A 16,433-nucleotide genomic window follows, 5' to 3' on the forward strand; every position below is an offset into this window, starting at 1 on the left:
GCTCCTCTAGGCTTGGTTTTTGAGAACCTCTTCCCAGTTTCTGGTGGCCAGACATTTTTCTCTCTGACCTTGGCCCAAGCCTTAGGCCCATCTGCCTCTCTTCACTTCCTCTGGTCTTCCCAAAAGCTCCCTCCCTGGTCCCTAGCTCCCTCCCTGGTCTCAAGCACCTCACTCTCTCTCTCCACATCCCAGACCCCAAGGAGAAGGGTGGTAACAGTGACAGCAGCAAGGAGCAAAGCTCTACGTCAGCCCTCCTCCCCTACTCCAGTGAGCAGAAAACCTTGGGACATTACAGAGGACACAGCAAGGGCTACCCATGCAGAGGGCATACCTGCTTGTCCCGAGAGCAGGAGCGAGGCCAGGAAGCAGCAGAGCAGGAGCAGCGCCCTCATGGTGACTGCCAAGAGAACCCAGCTGCTCCTAGCCTCTATTTATATGGCGAGTGCAGATGGAAGCAGGGGGGGAGGGGGTGGAGTTGTCACACAGTCACTAGGGCAACTGAACAGACGTGATGGGGAAGAAGCCCAGACCCCAACAGCATACTGCTGTCACTAAGCTGCCAGGCCCCTGGAAGGCAGGGCCTAGGACTGGATTCTCTCCTCGTCCCCAACAGCCCCAGGATCACATGATGCAGGTTACAAGGTAGGGGTAAAGGAGATAAAGTAGAGCATCCCTTGGGCTGGGGTCCAGGAATTAGGAACTCAAGTGTTCCCAGAACTTGAGCTAACTTGCCCTGAAGTCTGGGGTAGGTAAAGGTCCTAAACATGCCTTCAAGTGAAGGAAGAAGCTACAAGAAGACTGATGCTATACGATAGCTACTGACACATATTCTAATGAATAGTCAATTAAGGAAAACAAGCGACATCTGACCTTTGAGGTCAATAACTGGGAGCTTAAGCTTCCCAGGCCTCTGTTGAGAAGAGAATGCTGAGCAGAGAGAAGAAGGGGACCCAGAGATGTGGCTGAGGCTGTGGTGTAAGTCGGAGGTCCACGATTGAGATCCAGTTCCAGTGGGCAGCGGCTCCAGAATGTTCAGTAGCCTCTGTAAAGCACTATTTGATGCAGTCTTCCTAGGGACACGTGGTGGCCCCAAAAGCCGGCAGTATGAAGCTGAGGGTCAGCAGACACTAGCTGGCCTGGCAGGGGAGAGGGATGTTGTGAAACTGTGTAGGAAAAAGGCAGTCAGCCATGAAGGAAAGGAACTAAAAAATAAACTAGTGCCAGGCCTGGTGGCACATGCCTGTAATCTCAGCACTCAGGAGGCTGAGGCAGGAGAATTGCTACAAGTTCAAGGCCAACCAGGGCTACATAGTGAGTTCAGAGCCAGCCTGAACTACATAGCGTGATGTTGCCTCAAAAATAAATTAATTGCCAGGGATTTAGCTCAGTGGTTCCGTCGCCTGCCTCGCAAGCACAAGGACCTGAGTTCAATCCCCAGTACCAAAAATAAATTAATTAATTAATTAAAAGTAATTAAGTATTTATCATGTGCTATGTACTTTTTTTTTTTTGGTACTGGGTCGAACCCAGGACCTTGCTCTTGCAAGACAGGTTTAGTGGCACTGAGCTAAATCCCCAGCCCTATGTACTTTTTTTTTTTTTGGTACCCAGGATTGAACTCGGGACCTTGTGCTTGTGAGCCAGGCAGCGGCACCACTGAGCCAAATCCCCAGCCCGATGTACTTTTTTTTTTTTTGGTACCGGGGATCGAACTCGGGTCCTTGAGCTTGCAGCACAGCAGGCGGCGAAACCACTGAGCTAAATCCCCGGCCCCCGATGTACTTTTTTTTAAGGTACTAGAAATTGAACCCAGAGCCTTTGGAGTGAGCTGCCTTTTTATTCTAATTTTTTGGGGGTACTGGGGATTGAACTCTGGACCTTGAGCTTGAAAGGCAGGTGGTGGAACCACTGACCTAAATCCCCAGCCCTATTCTAATTTTTTTTTTTTTAAACAAGTCCTAAGTCACCCAGGCTAAGCTCGAACTCGCAATCTTCCTGCTTCAGCCTCCCACAGTGCTGAAAGTAGAGGCATGTGTCACCATATCCAATGACATTTTTTTTTCTGCTACTATAAATCAAGAAATCCATTTATTCAAGGTTACTTATGGAGAATTAATCACATAGAAAATTTTAACAACTCCTTTTTCAAAAATTAAAGTACTTTACTATACTTGGCATAGCTACTCTTAATGATGTGCATTCAAAGACTGAAAGCATTAAGAGCATATTATTAAAATTCATGGAGTTAGGCATAAATAAGTTTTACTATGAAGAATTCTCTGTAACAATATTCCGGAAAAAACAAACCAAAACATAAACACAATATAATCTCCTTTGGACTTTTCCTCTGCTTAAGTGGCATTATGTAACAAAGAGACTTGTTCCAAGAAACTAGTATGTTACTTAACATAACCTCAGGAACATGCAATCAAAAAAATCTGAAAAAGTGAGACCAAGAACACTGAGAAACAAAAACATATATTTCTCCATTAAATCTGACTTCTGAAACCTATTTGCCTTATTTTGAGGGCATATCGACTCAGAAGAGAAAATTACACAGGTCAGCTACATAACATTTAGAGCCTTTATTAAGAAGGTACAGGGCCAGGGATTTAGCTCAGTGGTTTCGCTGCCTGCTGCACAAGCACAAGGACCCGAGTTTGCTCCCCAGTACCAAAAAAAAAAAAAAAGGTACAGTCATCAGACCAACAGCCAGCCATCACCATACAACCTTATTTCCCACCTAAAGTTAATAAGAATATATTTTATTGTAAATATGACACTGAGGCAATATACCAAGAATTAAAGTACAATCCTAAAGTTTTAAATTCACACTTTGAATACCAAAAAAACAGTAATTCCTACAACAATGAAAATATGAATTAACTACACAGAAAAAAATATTTAAGCCATTTCACTCTTAATACCGTACAGTAAAAACATATGTACTTAAAATTTCAGTCTGTAGATAGCATATTTCATAAGATTATTATTCATTTAAAATAGTAAAAATGTTTACAAAGAACATTTAACTTAAATTTCATAGTTGCTTATAAAATGGTACTTGCAAGACTGACCTATATAGAGAAGTGAGTATCTTGCCAAAAGAGATGGTAAACTATAAATATAAATCATAATGTTAAAAACTTCATGGTGCTCTATAGGAAAATCAATAAAGGCAAGTCAATCTTTCTGGTGGGGGAAATACTTAGCACTACAAATTTAAAGTGTAAATTTAAATACAAATTTCAAAAAGTAAATTTAACCCTCTCATTGTCACATAATCATCTATGTTGTGAAAAAAATAATGTACTTTTTGAGTATGTGTACATCAAAACTAAAAGTTAATTTTTACTTTTTTCCTTTATTGGCAACTTTCGCTGCATGTTTAGGTTTTGGTTGCCAGAGAGCATTTTTCACAAATCTTGAAGCTGCATCTTTGTCCAGCTTGCCAGCCTTTTTCTTGTCTGTTATTTCCTTGACTCTGCTCATGTATACACTGATTCAATTCCTGCTTTACTGGATGTTCCTTAGGAGTGACTCCTTGAGTTGCCAAATAAATCCAAAACATTGAATTTAATGTGTATGCAGAAACTAAATCCACTTTAGCTTGTTCAAGTGGATCCAACTTCTGCAACAACTCATTTCTTGAAACAGATATCATGTTCTTCAGCATCTCATCCACAGCACCTACGGAATTCTCAAATCTTGACAAATACTCATGAATTCCTACTGGATAGTCTACATTAATTTCTTCACCTGCCATTATGACCAACTCTAGACCTTCGATTCCTGGCTCCTAAACGGTCGCGTGATGATGATGTCACGGCCTCCAATGACATTTTTAACACCTGCTTTTCTGAGGTATATTTAACAAACAACACAAAACAAATATTTAAAAAGTAGAAATTGGCAAATTTTGACATATTTTTCAATTGTGCAGCCATCAGCACAATCAAAATAATGAACAGAGGGCCAGGGATTTAGCTCAGTGGTTCTGCCGCCTGCCTCAAAAGTGGAAGGTCCCAAGTTCGATCCCTGGTACAAAAAAAAAAAAAAGAAGAAGAAGAAAGAAAGAAAAGAAAAGGAATTTGCAATATTTTGGGCGGAAGATTTAGCTCAGTGGTTTCGCCGCCTGCTGCGCAAGCGCAAGGGCCCAAGTTCGATCGAGGTATCAAAAAAATAATAATAATAATGAACAGACCCCTCACCCCCAAATGTTTTTCATCACCCTTCACAGTCCTACCCTCTAATCTCTTCCTAGACAACCAAGGATCTACTTGCTATCACTACACATTAGTTTGCACTGCCTAGATTTGGATGGAATCATACTGTGTTTTTTTTAATTATTTTTTTTGAGACAGGATCTCATTATGCAGCTCAGGCTGGCCTCAAACTCACAGTTATCCTCTTGCCTCAGCCTTCCAAGTTCTGGGACCACAGGGAGGTGCCACTACCTCTGGCACAGCCTGCCAATTATTTAAATTAGCCTATCAATTTTTTTTTTTTTTTTTGGTACCCGGGATCGAACTCAGGACCTTGTGCTTGCAAGGCGGGCACTGGAACCACTGAGCTAAATCCCTGGCCCAGTGAATCAAAGTTCTAATTTTGTTTTTTGGTGTTTTTTTTGGTACTGAGGGTTGAGCTCCGGTCCTTGTGCTTGTGCAGCAGGTGGCGAAACCAGTGAGCTAAATCCCCGGCCCCAATTTTTTTAAAACAAGTCTTTTTGCCAGGCATTGTGACACATTCGAGGACTCCCAGCACTCTGGAGGCTGAGGCAGGTGATGTGAGTTTGAGGCCAGCCTGGGCTACATAGTGAGATTCTGTCTCAAAAAAGAAAAAGTAATTAAATTAAGTCTTCTTGGATTTTAATTAGGATTACAATGAATCTATAGATCCATTTGAAGAGAACAAGTTATTGATGTGGTAACTGGACTACAGTGCCAGTTGTCTGGTCACACACTAGTCTGGATGTTACTGAGGGTATTAACATTTAAAACAGTAGACTTTGAGTAAGGGAGAGCACGCTCTACAATGTGAGCGGGCTACATAATGTGTAAGGCCTTAAAATACTGAGGGTGTCCAAGGCAGAGAAATCTTATCTTGAGACTGACTTTTAAACTCAAAACCACAACTTAAACTCTTGCCAGCATTTCCAGCCTGCTGGCAACCTCCACAAATTTCAGACATACCAACTTCCACAATCTCTCCCTCTAAAGCCCCATTCTATTGGCTCTGCTTCTCTAGTAAACTCTAATACGCAAATATGGAATCTTCCGACCATGTACATGGCTTGGGGGAGGCCTCACTGTAGGAGAAGATGAACCAGTAGATCATGGGAGAGAAAAAGAACTAAAAGTAAATGATCATCTTCTTTAGGCTATGTTGCTTTACGTTAGTGGGAAGCAGGCAGAGCCATACTGTTTCACATGGTGGATCAGGGAGGCAAAGCAACTAGTTGTCTAGATGTGAATCCAGTTCTAACTCATACACCTTTGAGTTCTCCAGCAATCCAAGAAAACACGATCAGGGAAAACACAGTTTGAAGCTATGGGGAGGTGTGAAGAAACCAGGGAAGGCACAAGCTAAAGGGTCAAAGCAAGCCCCCAGATCCCAAACACAGGCAGGAAGGGAAAAGGTAAATCCAGCACTGCTTGGATAGAAGGGTACCTATATAGGCTATGAAACAGATTTTTGCACACAAAGAGGGGACATCTAGACATAAAGTATAACACTCATTAGCGGGGCTTTGGGGGAGGTGAATGGATTATGAGGCATTATAGTTACGTGTGATGTTAGGAGGTGGGGCCTCCCTCAAAGAGGCAGGTCAGTGGGCCATGACCTGGAAGTATATTACTTCCCATCAGGGTTTTCTCTTCATGCTCTCTGCTTCCTGCTATGCCATGCGTGAAAAGCTTCCCTCCACCTAAGCCCTTCTACCATGCTACTTCCGCCCTGGAGCCAGCCTACTATTGACTGATGCTCTACAAAACTTGAGCCAAAATAAACCTCTCCTTTCTGAAGATGTAGTTGCTGGATATTTTACACTAGCAATAAAGAAAGTAAGACACACACCCATGTTCTCTGCAGCCAGCACCTTTCACAATAGCCAGAAGGTAAAACAACCCAAATATCCAGCAGAATGGATACATAAAACGTAGTCTATCTAGACAATGGAATAATAATCAGTCATAGAAAGAAATGACAGCCAGGTGTGGTGGCACATGCCTGTAATCCCAACACTCTAAAGCCTGAGGCAGGATTGCTAGGAATTCAAGGGCAACCTGGGCTACATAGTGAGTTCAAGTCTAGCCTGCACTACAAAGCAAGACCCTGTCTCAAAAAAAAAAAAAAAAAAAGGAAAGAAATGAGACTCTAACACGTTACAACATTGATCAACCCTGAAATTTTCAAAGTTTTGTTTGCTTGGTTTTTTTTCATTCATTCATTTTATTGGTACATTTTAGGCACACAATATGTTGCCATTCATTATTGGGAATTTGTATCTTTACATAATATATCTTGGTTCTTATATTTTTCTGCATTCCCCTGCCCTCCCTTCAATCCCTCCATTCCCCCCTATTTACAAAGACTTTGTTTCCAATTTTTCCCTGTCTCATATTTATTCCTTACTCTTCTTTCCTCCCCCCCCACCCCGACCCCAGTACCCCTTCCCCTTTGGACCTTTTCTTCTTATTTCACATTATCTATTATACATTTTGATCCTTATTTACACTTTCAGTTTCTCACACTAGAGAAATTATTCGGTATTTACACGTGTCCTATTTATTTCACTTAACAGTATGGCCTCAATATGCATCCATTTAGCTATAAATGTCTCTAGTTACTCATTCTTTTTTTGGTATGGGGGATTAAACTTGGGTCTTTGCGCTTGTGCAGCAGGCGGTGAAACCACTGAGCTAAATCCCTGGCCCCTAGTTTCTCGTTCTTTATGGCTGAGTAGTACTCCATTTTATTAAAAAAATAAACAAAGCACACGTTTTCTTTATCCAGTCTCCAGTTGATGGGCAACTGGGCTGCTTCCAAGTTTTAGCTATTACAAAACTGTGCTGCTATGAACATGGCACACATATATCACTGTGGTATGATTCTTTTAATTCTTTGGGGAAGATACCCAGCAGGGGAATAGCTGGGTCAAGTGGGACTTCCAGTCCTAGTTCTTTGAGGTATCTCCATACTGATTTCCACAGTGGTTGCACCAGTCTACACTCCCACCAGCAGTGGAGCAGGGTTCCTCTTTCCCCACCAGCCCCACCAACATTTGTTAGTGGTTGATTTCATGATAGCAGCCATTCTTTCTGATTGATTTTTTTGAGACAGGGTCTTGTTATGTAGTCCAGGCCGCCCTCAAACTTGTGGCAATCCTTTTGCCTCACCCTCCCAAGTGCTGGGAGTATAGGTGTGCACACCACACTCAGCCTGTGTCCTTTTAAAATGGTCCAGTCATGCTTTCAGCAATCCCTTACTTTCCATCTCAACAAGGTGTTCTAGGCTAAACTTTTTTATACTTGATCTGCTCTAGTCCTGGAATTACCCTTTACTACAGTGTCCTGGTTCCTGCTAGTATCTAATGGAATATGAAACCAAGATCTGAGTTCTACTGTGCTCATTGCTTCTGATGCATCACGCCTAGTAATCCCTTCAGCAGACTGAGCCAGGAAAAAAAATGTGTGTACACGTATATAGATATGCATGCACATATCTACATCTCTTTATAAATGTGTATTCACATACATACATACATACATATGTATATATCTATCACAAACCTTGAGTTCAACCTAATTGTTGCACATTTATAATTTTCTTCTAACAAAGAAAATCTGGCTCTGATTATCCTTGATGTATTTACTCATTTCCTCAATCTGATAACACACTAAAGGAGCTTCAGAATTGTTAACCCATACCATGTAACAAATATTCCAGCTTACAGGAGATAGGGATGCAACTTAGTGGTAGAGTCTATGCTTAGCATATGCAAAGTCCTCAGTTGGGGAGGGACAGACAGAAAGACAGAACAAAATAAAATTCCAGAATGACATGCATAATATAAATTCTCTACAAATTTTTTACATTTATGGAGAGAGACAGTTGTAGAAAGAATACTCCAAGCTGGGCATGGTGGTGCATGCCTATAATCCCAGCACCCTGGGAGGCTGGGAAGGAGGATCACAAATTTGAACTCAGCCTGAGCAATTTGCTGAATTAATGAGATCCTAACAAAATAAAAGGTTAAAAAGAACGCTGGGGGCGGTTCCTCTGCTGCCTGCCTTGCAAGCACAAGGTCCTGAGTTGATCCCTGGTACCAAAACAAAGCAAAACAAACAAAAAGAACGCGGGGGGGGGGGGGCGGGGATTTAGCTCACTGGTTCCATTGCCTGCCTTGCAAGCACAAGGTCCTGAGTTCAATCCCTGGTACCAAAAAAAGAAAAGAAAAAACAAAAAGAATGCTGGGGGTGTAGCTCAGTGTAAAGACCCTGGGTTCGGTCCTCAATACAGCACACACACACAAAGAAAGAAAAAAAGGATTGTGCTGGAATGGAGCTCAGTGGTAGCAAATGTGTGAGGCCCTAGGTTCAATCCCCAGCACTAAAATAAACAAAAAGAGTTAGTTGCCATGTAGTCAGGGTGAAGGAGAAATGAATAACACTTTCTTTATCTACTTCTATATTCTTTGATCTTCCACATCAAGCTTGCATCTGATAATGCCCTCATTGTCTCTCCCCAATCTGAAAAAGTTAAATAAAAAGATAACCCATTTTTATATATCAAATGAGGATTGATGGGAGTGGTCCATATCATAAGGACGCACCAGCTCTGGGAGGGGCTGGGGGGGTCTCCTGAAGGATGGGGTAAGGGGAGGTTTGATGTGGGGAATGGAGAGAAATTGTTCCTTGAGGGGGTGTGTGTTTACACTGTCAGCTCAAATTCAAATCCTGTGTATTTAGCCCCATGGTGAGTTTCTTCTTTTTCACATGTTTTCAGCAGAGCAGTTCCCACTGAAGACTCCCCCAGTGAGGAATCTCCACACTGACTTCCACAGTGGTTGCACCAGTTTGCACTCCTTTCAACAGTGAAGGGTTCCCTTTTCCCCACAGTCCCTCCAGCATTTGTTATTGCTTGATTTCTATCTGATACCAGCCACTTTCTGGGGTGAGGTGGAATCTCAGCATTGTTTTCATTCGCATCTCTCAAATGACCAGTGATGCTAAACATTTTTTCCTATGTTTATTTGCTATTTCTACTTCTTTGTCTGAGAAATGTCTGTTCATTTTAGAAGCCCATTTTTGGATTGGGTCTTTAAATTTGGGAGATCTGATTTTTTAAATTTCTTTATATATTCTATATAGATCTTTTTTTTTTTTGTACCAGGGATTGAACTCAGGACCTTGTGCTTGCAGGCAGGCGCCAGCGCCACTGAACTAGATCCCTGGCTCTGATAGTAGATCTTTCTCTGAGGAACAGCTGGTAAAAAATTTTTTCCCACATTGTAGGTTGTCTCTTCATGCTGTTAGTGGTTTCTCTTGCTGTGCAGAAGCTTTTTAATAAGAAGAGATCCCACTTGTTGATTCTTGGTGCTAGTTCACATCCGACTGAGGTTTTGTTCATGAAATCTTTTCCTATGACAATGTCTTCAAGAGTTCTACCTAACCTCTCTTCCAGCCGGTTTAGTGTTTCTGTTTTAATATTTGGATCTTTAACCCATTTTTTATTTTAGTTTAGTGTATGGTGAGAGACATAGGTCTAGTTTTAATCTCTGGCAAGTTGGAACCCAATTTTTCCAATACCATTAATTAGAGGCTATCTTTCCTCCAATGAGGGTGTTTGGCTCCTTTGTCAAAGATGAGATGGCTGAGTGTCTCTGGGGTTGTTTCTGCATCTTCTAATCTGTTCCACTGGTCCTTGGGTCTGTTTCTTTGCCAGTACCATGCTGTTTTATCACAGTGGCTTTGTAGTATAGTTTCAAGTTGGGGATTGTGACACCCCCTACCTTGTTTTTGTTGTCTAGAATTGCTTTTGCTATTCTAGGTCTCTTCTTGTTCCAGATGAATTTTTGGATTGTTTTCTCAAGTTCTGTGAAGAATGCTGTTGGAATTTCAATTGGGATTGCATTGAATCTATATAGCAGTTTTGGAAGTATGGCCATTTTCACTATATTGGTTCTTCCTACCCAGGAGCAAGGGATGTCTTTCCATTTTCTGATATCCTCTTCAATCTCCTTTTTCAGAATGCTATAGTTTTCAGAGTAAAGGTTTTTGATTTCTTTTGTTAGATTGTTTCCTAGATATTTCTTTTTTGTTGTTTTGTTTTAGATGCTATTGTTAAAGGAGTTGTTTCTCCAGTTCCTCTTTCAGTGAATCTGTTGTTCATGCACAGGAAAGCTATTGATTTTTGTGTGTCAACCTTGTATCCAGCTACTCTACTGAATTTTTTGTTAAGACTTTTGGTGGAGTTCTTGGGGTCTTCCATCTAGAGTATCATGTCATCTGCAAATAATGACAATTAAACTTCATTTCCTGTCTCAATTCCTTTTATTTTTTGCTCTTGTCTAACTGCTGTGGCTAATGTTTCCAAAACTATGTTGAACAGGAGTGGTGATAGTGGACATCCTTGTCCTGTTCCTGATTTTAGTGTGAAAGATTTTAGTTTTTGACCATTTAGTATGATATTGGCTGTTGGTTTTTCATAAATGACTTTTATCGGGTTTAGATAGACAGTCTATTCCAATTTTCTGTAGGGTTTTTATCATGAACGTGTGTTGGATTTTGTTGAATGCTTTTTCTGCATCTATTGAGATGATCATATGGTTTTCATCCTTGGCTCTATTAATATAGTGTATTACATTTATTGATTTGTGTATGTTGAACCATCCCTGCATCCCTGGGATGAATCCCACTTGATCAGGGTGTATGATCTCCTGATCTCCCTGATGATGTTCTGCATTGTTTGCCAGTATCTTATTGAGGATTTTGTGTGTGTGTGTATATATATATATTTGGTGCATGTAGATTTATAATTGTCATCTCCTTTTGGAATTTTCCCTTTACAAGGATGTAGTGTCCTTCTTTGTTTCTCTTAGTGTTGGTTTGAAATCCACTTGATCTACAAAGAGGATAGCTATTCCTGCTTTTTTTGGGGTTCCTGTCACATGGAGTATTGTTTTTCACCCTTTAACTTTCAGTCTATGAGTTTCTTTTTTAATTAAGTTTCTTGTATGCACCATATTGTTGGATCTTGCTTCTTGACCCATTCTGCCAGTCTATTTCTTTTGATTGAATTGAGACCATTAACATTGATGGTTATAACTGATATGTATTGACTTATCCTTGTTATGACCTTTTCTTTTTGTTGGATTCTCCCCCTTTGCATTTAATTTCTTGTCTTGCCTAATGGATTCATTCTGCTGGGCTTCCTGGAGTTGTGATCCTCATTGTTTTTTCCTAGGATATTGTTTAAAAATTTTTAGAGTGCTGGTTTGGTATTTATGAAGTTCCTCAGGTGCTCTTTGTCATGAAAGTATCTTATTTCTCCATCAATTTTGAAAGACAGTTTTGCAGGGTACATCAATCTGGGTTGGAGGTTGTTTTCTTTTAGGGCTTGAAATACTTCACTCCAGGCTCTTTTTTTTTTTTTTTTTTTTTTTTTTTGTACCAGGGATTGAACTCAGGACCTTGGTGCTTTCGAGGCAGGTGGCAACACCGAGCTAAATCCCCAGCCCACTCCAGGCTCTTCTTGACTTGAGGGTTTGTGTTGAGAAATCTGCTGTGATTCTAATGGGTTTTCTTTTGTATGTGATTTGGTTTTTGTTTTTTTTTTTTTTTTGGTACTGGGGATTGAACTCAGGACCTTGCACTTTTGAGGCAGGCAGCAGAACCACTGAGCTAAATCCCCAATCCCTTTGTATGTGATTTGTTTCTTTGCTTGTAGGATTTTGGTTTTTTGTTGGGTTTCTGGAATCTTAACTATTATATGCCTAGGTGTAGATTTTTTTTGATCATGACTAGCTGGAGTCCTATATGCCTACTTCTGCTTCATAAATTTTCAATGGAATTATTAATCTTCCAGATATCTGTTTGCATCTGTTTTATGGATTCCATTTGTTTCCTATCCTGGGATTCCATCATGTTCTTCAGCTCCTCTATTTTTTATCCGCGTCTGCTCTAGAGTTATTAATCATGTCTTTCATTATGGACACAATCTCTGTTGTTATCTAAGAAATCATTTCTGATTTCATTTTTTCCAGATCCTCTTCTGTTGCCAGTTCAGGGAGTCCAAGTGGTTGAGTATTGGATTGTTCCATCTCAATGCCTCTTGGGGTTGCCTTAGGTGATCTGCAAGTTTGGTTTTCTTAAGTCTATGTCTTCTCATTTCAAAGCCTGCTGCATCTTTGTTGAGGTGACTTTTTGCTCACCCAGTGATCTTCAATTCTCAGCAAGCCTTAGAGGCCTTCTGCCTGCTGCTCACCACTGTGTCAATTCCTGGGTTCAGACTGGTGGCCTTCTGGATTCCTGCACTGCCCTGTTGTCTGGCCGTACCTCTGGCTGGGGCCTACCCCCCTGAGTAGCTATTGTCTGGGAGGGCTTTGGCTGGGGTCTGTGCACACAAGTTGCTAGTGTTTGAGCGGGCTTCTGGTTGGGGTCTGCATGCACTTACCAATGGTATCTGGGCAGGCCACTGGCTGTTGCTTGTGCACCTGCACAGTTCTTTTCCAGGGGGGCCTTTGGCAGGGCCCTGTCTGGGACTGTGCAAACCTGAACCGCTCTGGTCCACATGGGGTTCTTGCTGGGATCTCTGGTTTTTTATTCTTTTTTTGTGTGTGCAGGGATCAAACTCAGGACCTTGCACTTGCCAGGCAGGCGTGGTGCCACTGAGCTAAATCTCTGGCCCTGTTTTGTTTTGTTTTTTTGTACCAGGGATCCAACTCAAGACCTTCTGCTTTCGAGACAGGTGCCAGAACCACTGAGCTAAATCACCAGCCCTGCTTTTGATTTTTGAAGACAGGGCTCTATGTAGTTTGGGCTGGCTTTGAACTCACTATGTAACCCAGGCTGGCCTTGAACTCCAGGCAATTCTCCTGCCTCAGCCTCCTGGGATAACTGGATACTACACCTGGCTCCTGAAAATGTTACACTAAGTAAAATATGTCAGCACAAAAGGACTATGTATTCACTTGCTATGGTAACTGTAAGAAAAACATCATGGACTGGGTGGCTTAAACAAGAGAAATTTATTGTCTCACAACTCTGGAGGCTAGCAACCCAAGATCAAGGTGTCAGCAGGTTTGGTTTCTTCTGAGACTAGGTCCTTGGCTTGCCAATGGCTTCTCCCTGTGTCCTCACATAGTCTTCCTTCTATGTGTGTCTATGGCCTAATCTCCTTTTCTTATAAGGACACCAGTCAGACTGGATTAGAACCCACCCCCACTGAACTCATTTTACCTTAACCACTTCTTTAAAGGCCCTGTCTCCAAATACAGTCACATTCTGAGCTAGTAAGGGTTTGGGTTCAATATATGAATGGATTCAATATATGAATGTTATGAATGCCTCTAACAGACAAACATTGTATGATTCCATTTATATGAGGCACCTAGAATAGTCAAATTTATAGATGAATGGTACTAATAATTGTATAACACTGTGAATGTAATTAATGCTACTCAACTGCAAATTGAACATGACTAAAATGGTACATTTTAGGGCCAGGGATTTAGCTCAGTGGTTCCAGTGCCTGCCTCGCAAGCACAAGGTCCCGAGTTTGATTCCCAGTACAAAAAAAAAAAGGTACACTTTGTGTTATACATTTTTTTCACAATTTTTCTTTTTTTTTCCCCACAATTTTTCTTAATTGAGGGGGGAAAGTTGAGAGTATAGCTCAGTGCCAAAGCACTTGTTTAGCATTTATGAGGCCCTGGAATTGAGGCCCAGCACTGCAAAAAATAAAATAAAAAATAAATAAAATTAAAGAGGGAAGAAAGGTACCATTTTTGGAAAGAATGATTAAAAAGGGCTACTCAATTTAAAATAAACTCTCAAATCACAAATTCTCAAACAGATTTCATATAGCCCTAAGAAATCTCCATGCTGGGAGTAGTGGCACATGCCCGTCATCCCAGCACTCTGGGAGGATGAGGCAGGAAGATCACAAGTTCAAGCCTACCCTAGGCATTTTTGCAATTTAGTGAGATCCTATTGGAAAATTAAAAAATACAAAAAAAGATATAGTTTAATGTGAAGCCCCTAGGTTCAATCCTCAGTATTGAAGAAAAAAAAATGAAGCAAAGGAAGGGAGAAAGGGAAATCTTCACACAGATGTCATCCTACATCATTCACTGTCACAACAGCCTCCCAGTCCCAGAATGTCTCCTTCCACAGCTCACACTTTACATAGGCACTCTTGGCCTAAGGATTCTCAGCTGCATTTTTATAACCTGCCAATCCTCCATATTTAACCGCTCCTGATCACCTCAGGCTGACGTTCCTAAGATGAATGGGGAGGAAATGTGTTTGAAAACAGGAGGCTGGACAAGGAATATAACTATGTATGAGGCCAGCTGGGCCCCACTTCCAATTCCCTGGATCAGGGCTTCCACCCTGTCTTGTAATGGACCAGGTGATAAAAAGTTTAGTTTTGTAGCCATCTACAACTCCTCTGCTCATTGCAAAAGTAACCACAGACAAGACATGGATGTGTCCCAATAAAACTTTATCTATGCAAACAAAGAAGAAATCATTTTGGAAATTACTCCGTGAAATAGGAAATCTTTTGGTACAAAAGGGTCACCAACATCAGTACTTTACACACCTGGGTTTTCTGTTTAGTGGGTTCAAATGGGCTTAAGGGCCTAGAAGGGTGGAAGGTAATGTTTTGGAGCAAAGGAACGGCAGGTTTGGGAAGGGATTCTGTGGGTTGAGTATGTCCAAGAGGAAATATGAGAGGGGTGTCTAAAAGGGAAAGTAGTACGTATATCTCTGGAAAACTTCCTCCTATGGAATGAGAAGCAGCCCTAGAACTGGTGAGTCAACAGTAAACTAATGTTTATTTGGGGGACCTGACAACTCATCTGTTGCTAATGTGCTGCTGCCACGTGAAAGGAATGTTACACTCAGTCATAAGTAGCCTATCTCCAGTATTTTGTTATAATGATAGAAAACTGCTAGGAAAGGATTTATGACAGTTGAGTTCTTTTCTCTACCTTTAGAGATATATGAGATTTCAAGAATTTAAATGCTTGAAATAGAAAAAATTTTAGAGACTTCCAAGCGCAAGGTCCTGAGTTTGATCCCTGGTACTAAAAAAAAAAATTTTAGAGGGGGCTTGGGATATAGCTTAGTGTGAAGGTCCTGGGTTCAATCCCTAGTACCACACACACACACAAAACATAACAATAGAAAGCTGAAAAATACAGGGACCTTCCCCAACTCTACCCAACACCTTTGGTTCTAGACCTTAAGCTGAACTACTTTCTTCCCCCCACCCCCACCCCCACCCCCCATACTGGGAATCGAACTCAGTTCCTTGCATTTGCCAGGCAGGTGCAGCGCCACTGAGCTAAATTCCCAGCCCTGCTGAACTGGTTTCTGCAGGAAGCACTTTCCTGGACCTCTGACTGTGTCCAGCCAGGTTTACATCCTCCACTCAGAATCATGTACAGACTGGCCTGAACATCAGTTGGGTCAAAGGGTGGTAAGGGATTCATCCAATCATCTGTCCCTGAGAAAAGCCATGGGCAGAATAAATTATTGGGAAGGTGAGGGTCTAAAGGAAAGGAGAGATTTGCCACACCCTGTCTCAGCCACTTTGGGAAGGACTTCCTCATCTACCTTTTTCTCTACCACACTTTCAGAAGTGCTCCTCCTGAAGTACTCCTAATGAGGAACTGCCACCCCTTCTCTGGTGGAGAAAACACCCTGGGCAGGGCTTGGAACCATACAACTGAGATCATGGGGCAGATGGGTGACCACTATGGATCTCAGTCTCCTCAGGTATCAAACAAGGTGGCCAACCTCACAGAACTGCCACGAGGGACAGATGAGATGCCAACAGAGTAGATGTTTTCAACCTTTCACTGAATTCTAACCCACACACTGGCAAGCATCAGTATGTGGCTCCCTGAATTAGCACAAAATGTGAAAAGCAGGGGATGGTAAGGTTTGGGTGAAAAGGCAACATGAAAGGCCACAGTGCCCTTGAACTGGATCTTCCTCTAAAGGTCTGGGACAAAGTCATCAGACTCTGACAACTCAGGCAATGTTTGTGTTGGAGTCTGTTTCAAAGTCCACACTGATGAGGTACAATGAGTAAGCCTCATGGAAAGGACTGCCCCATTTAGGACCTACTAATTATATTACCTATTTAATCTATTAATTATAGGTTATCTTTCTTAGAAGGACCCAAATTCCCATCCAATT

General features: G+C 41.6%; 1 protein-coding gene and 1 pseudogene across 5 annotated transcripts in view; both read right to left on the minus strand.

Annotated features, from left to right (window-relative positions):
* Srl (sarcalumenin) overlaps positions 1–16,433 on the minus strand; it is a 61,116-nt gene that overhangs the window by 40,916 nt on the left and 3,767 nt on the right. For 2 of the 5 annotated variants that reach the window (XM_087202679.1, XM_013065536.3), the window contains exon 1: positions 332–469. The exons of 1 other annotated variant lie outside the window; for it this stretch is intronic. In XM_087202679.1, coding sequence (XP_087058805.1) covers positions 332–392 — 61 coding nt within the window. In that variant the 5' untranslated portion in view covers positions 393–469. Of the gene's footprint in view, positions 1–331; positions 470–16,433 lie in introns of those variants that run through there. 2 more of the 5 variants (XM_021244444.2, XM_021244443.2) reach the window with 2 other exon arrangements.
* Positions 2,985–5,534, minus strand: LOC101702049 (nuclear nucleic acid-binding protein C1D pseudogene; annotated as a pseudogene).

The sequence above is a fragment of the Heterocephalus glaber genome, unplaced genomic scaffold, assembly GCF_053883595.1.
Source record: "Heterocephalus glaber isolate CG9 unplaced genomic scaffold, H.glaber_assembly_v1.0 deba00001781, whole genome shotgun sequence".
In the NCBI taxonomy this organism is placed as follows: domain Eukaryota; kingdom Metazoa; phylum Chordata; class Mammalia; order Rodentia; family Bathyergidae; genus Heterocephalus; species Heterocephalus glaber.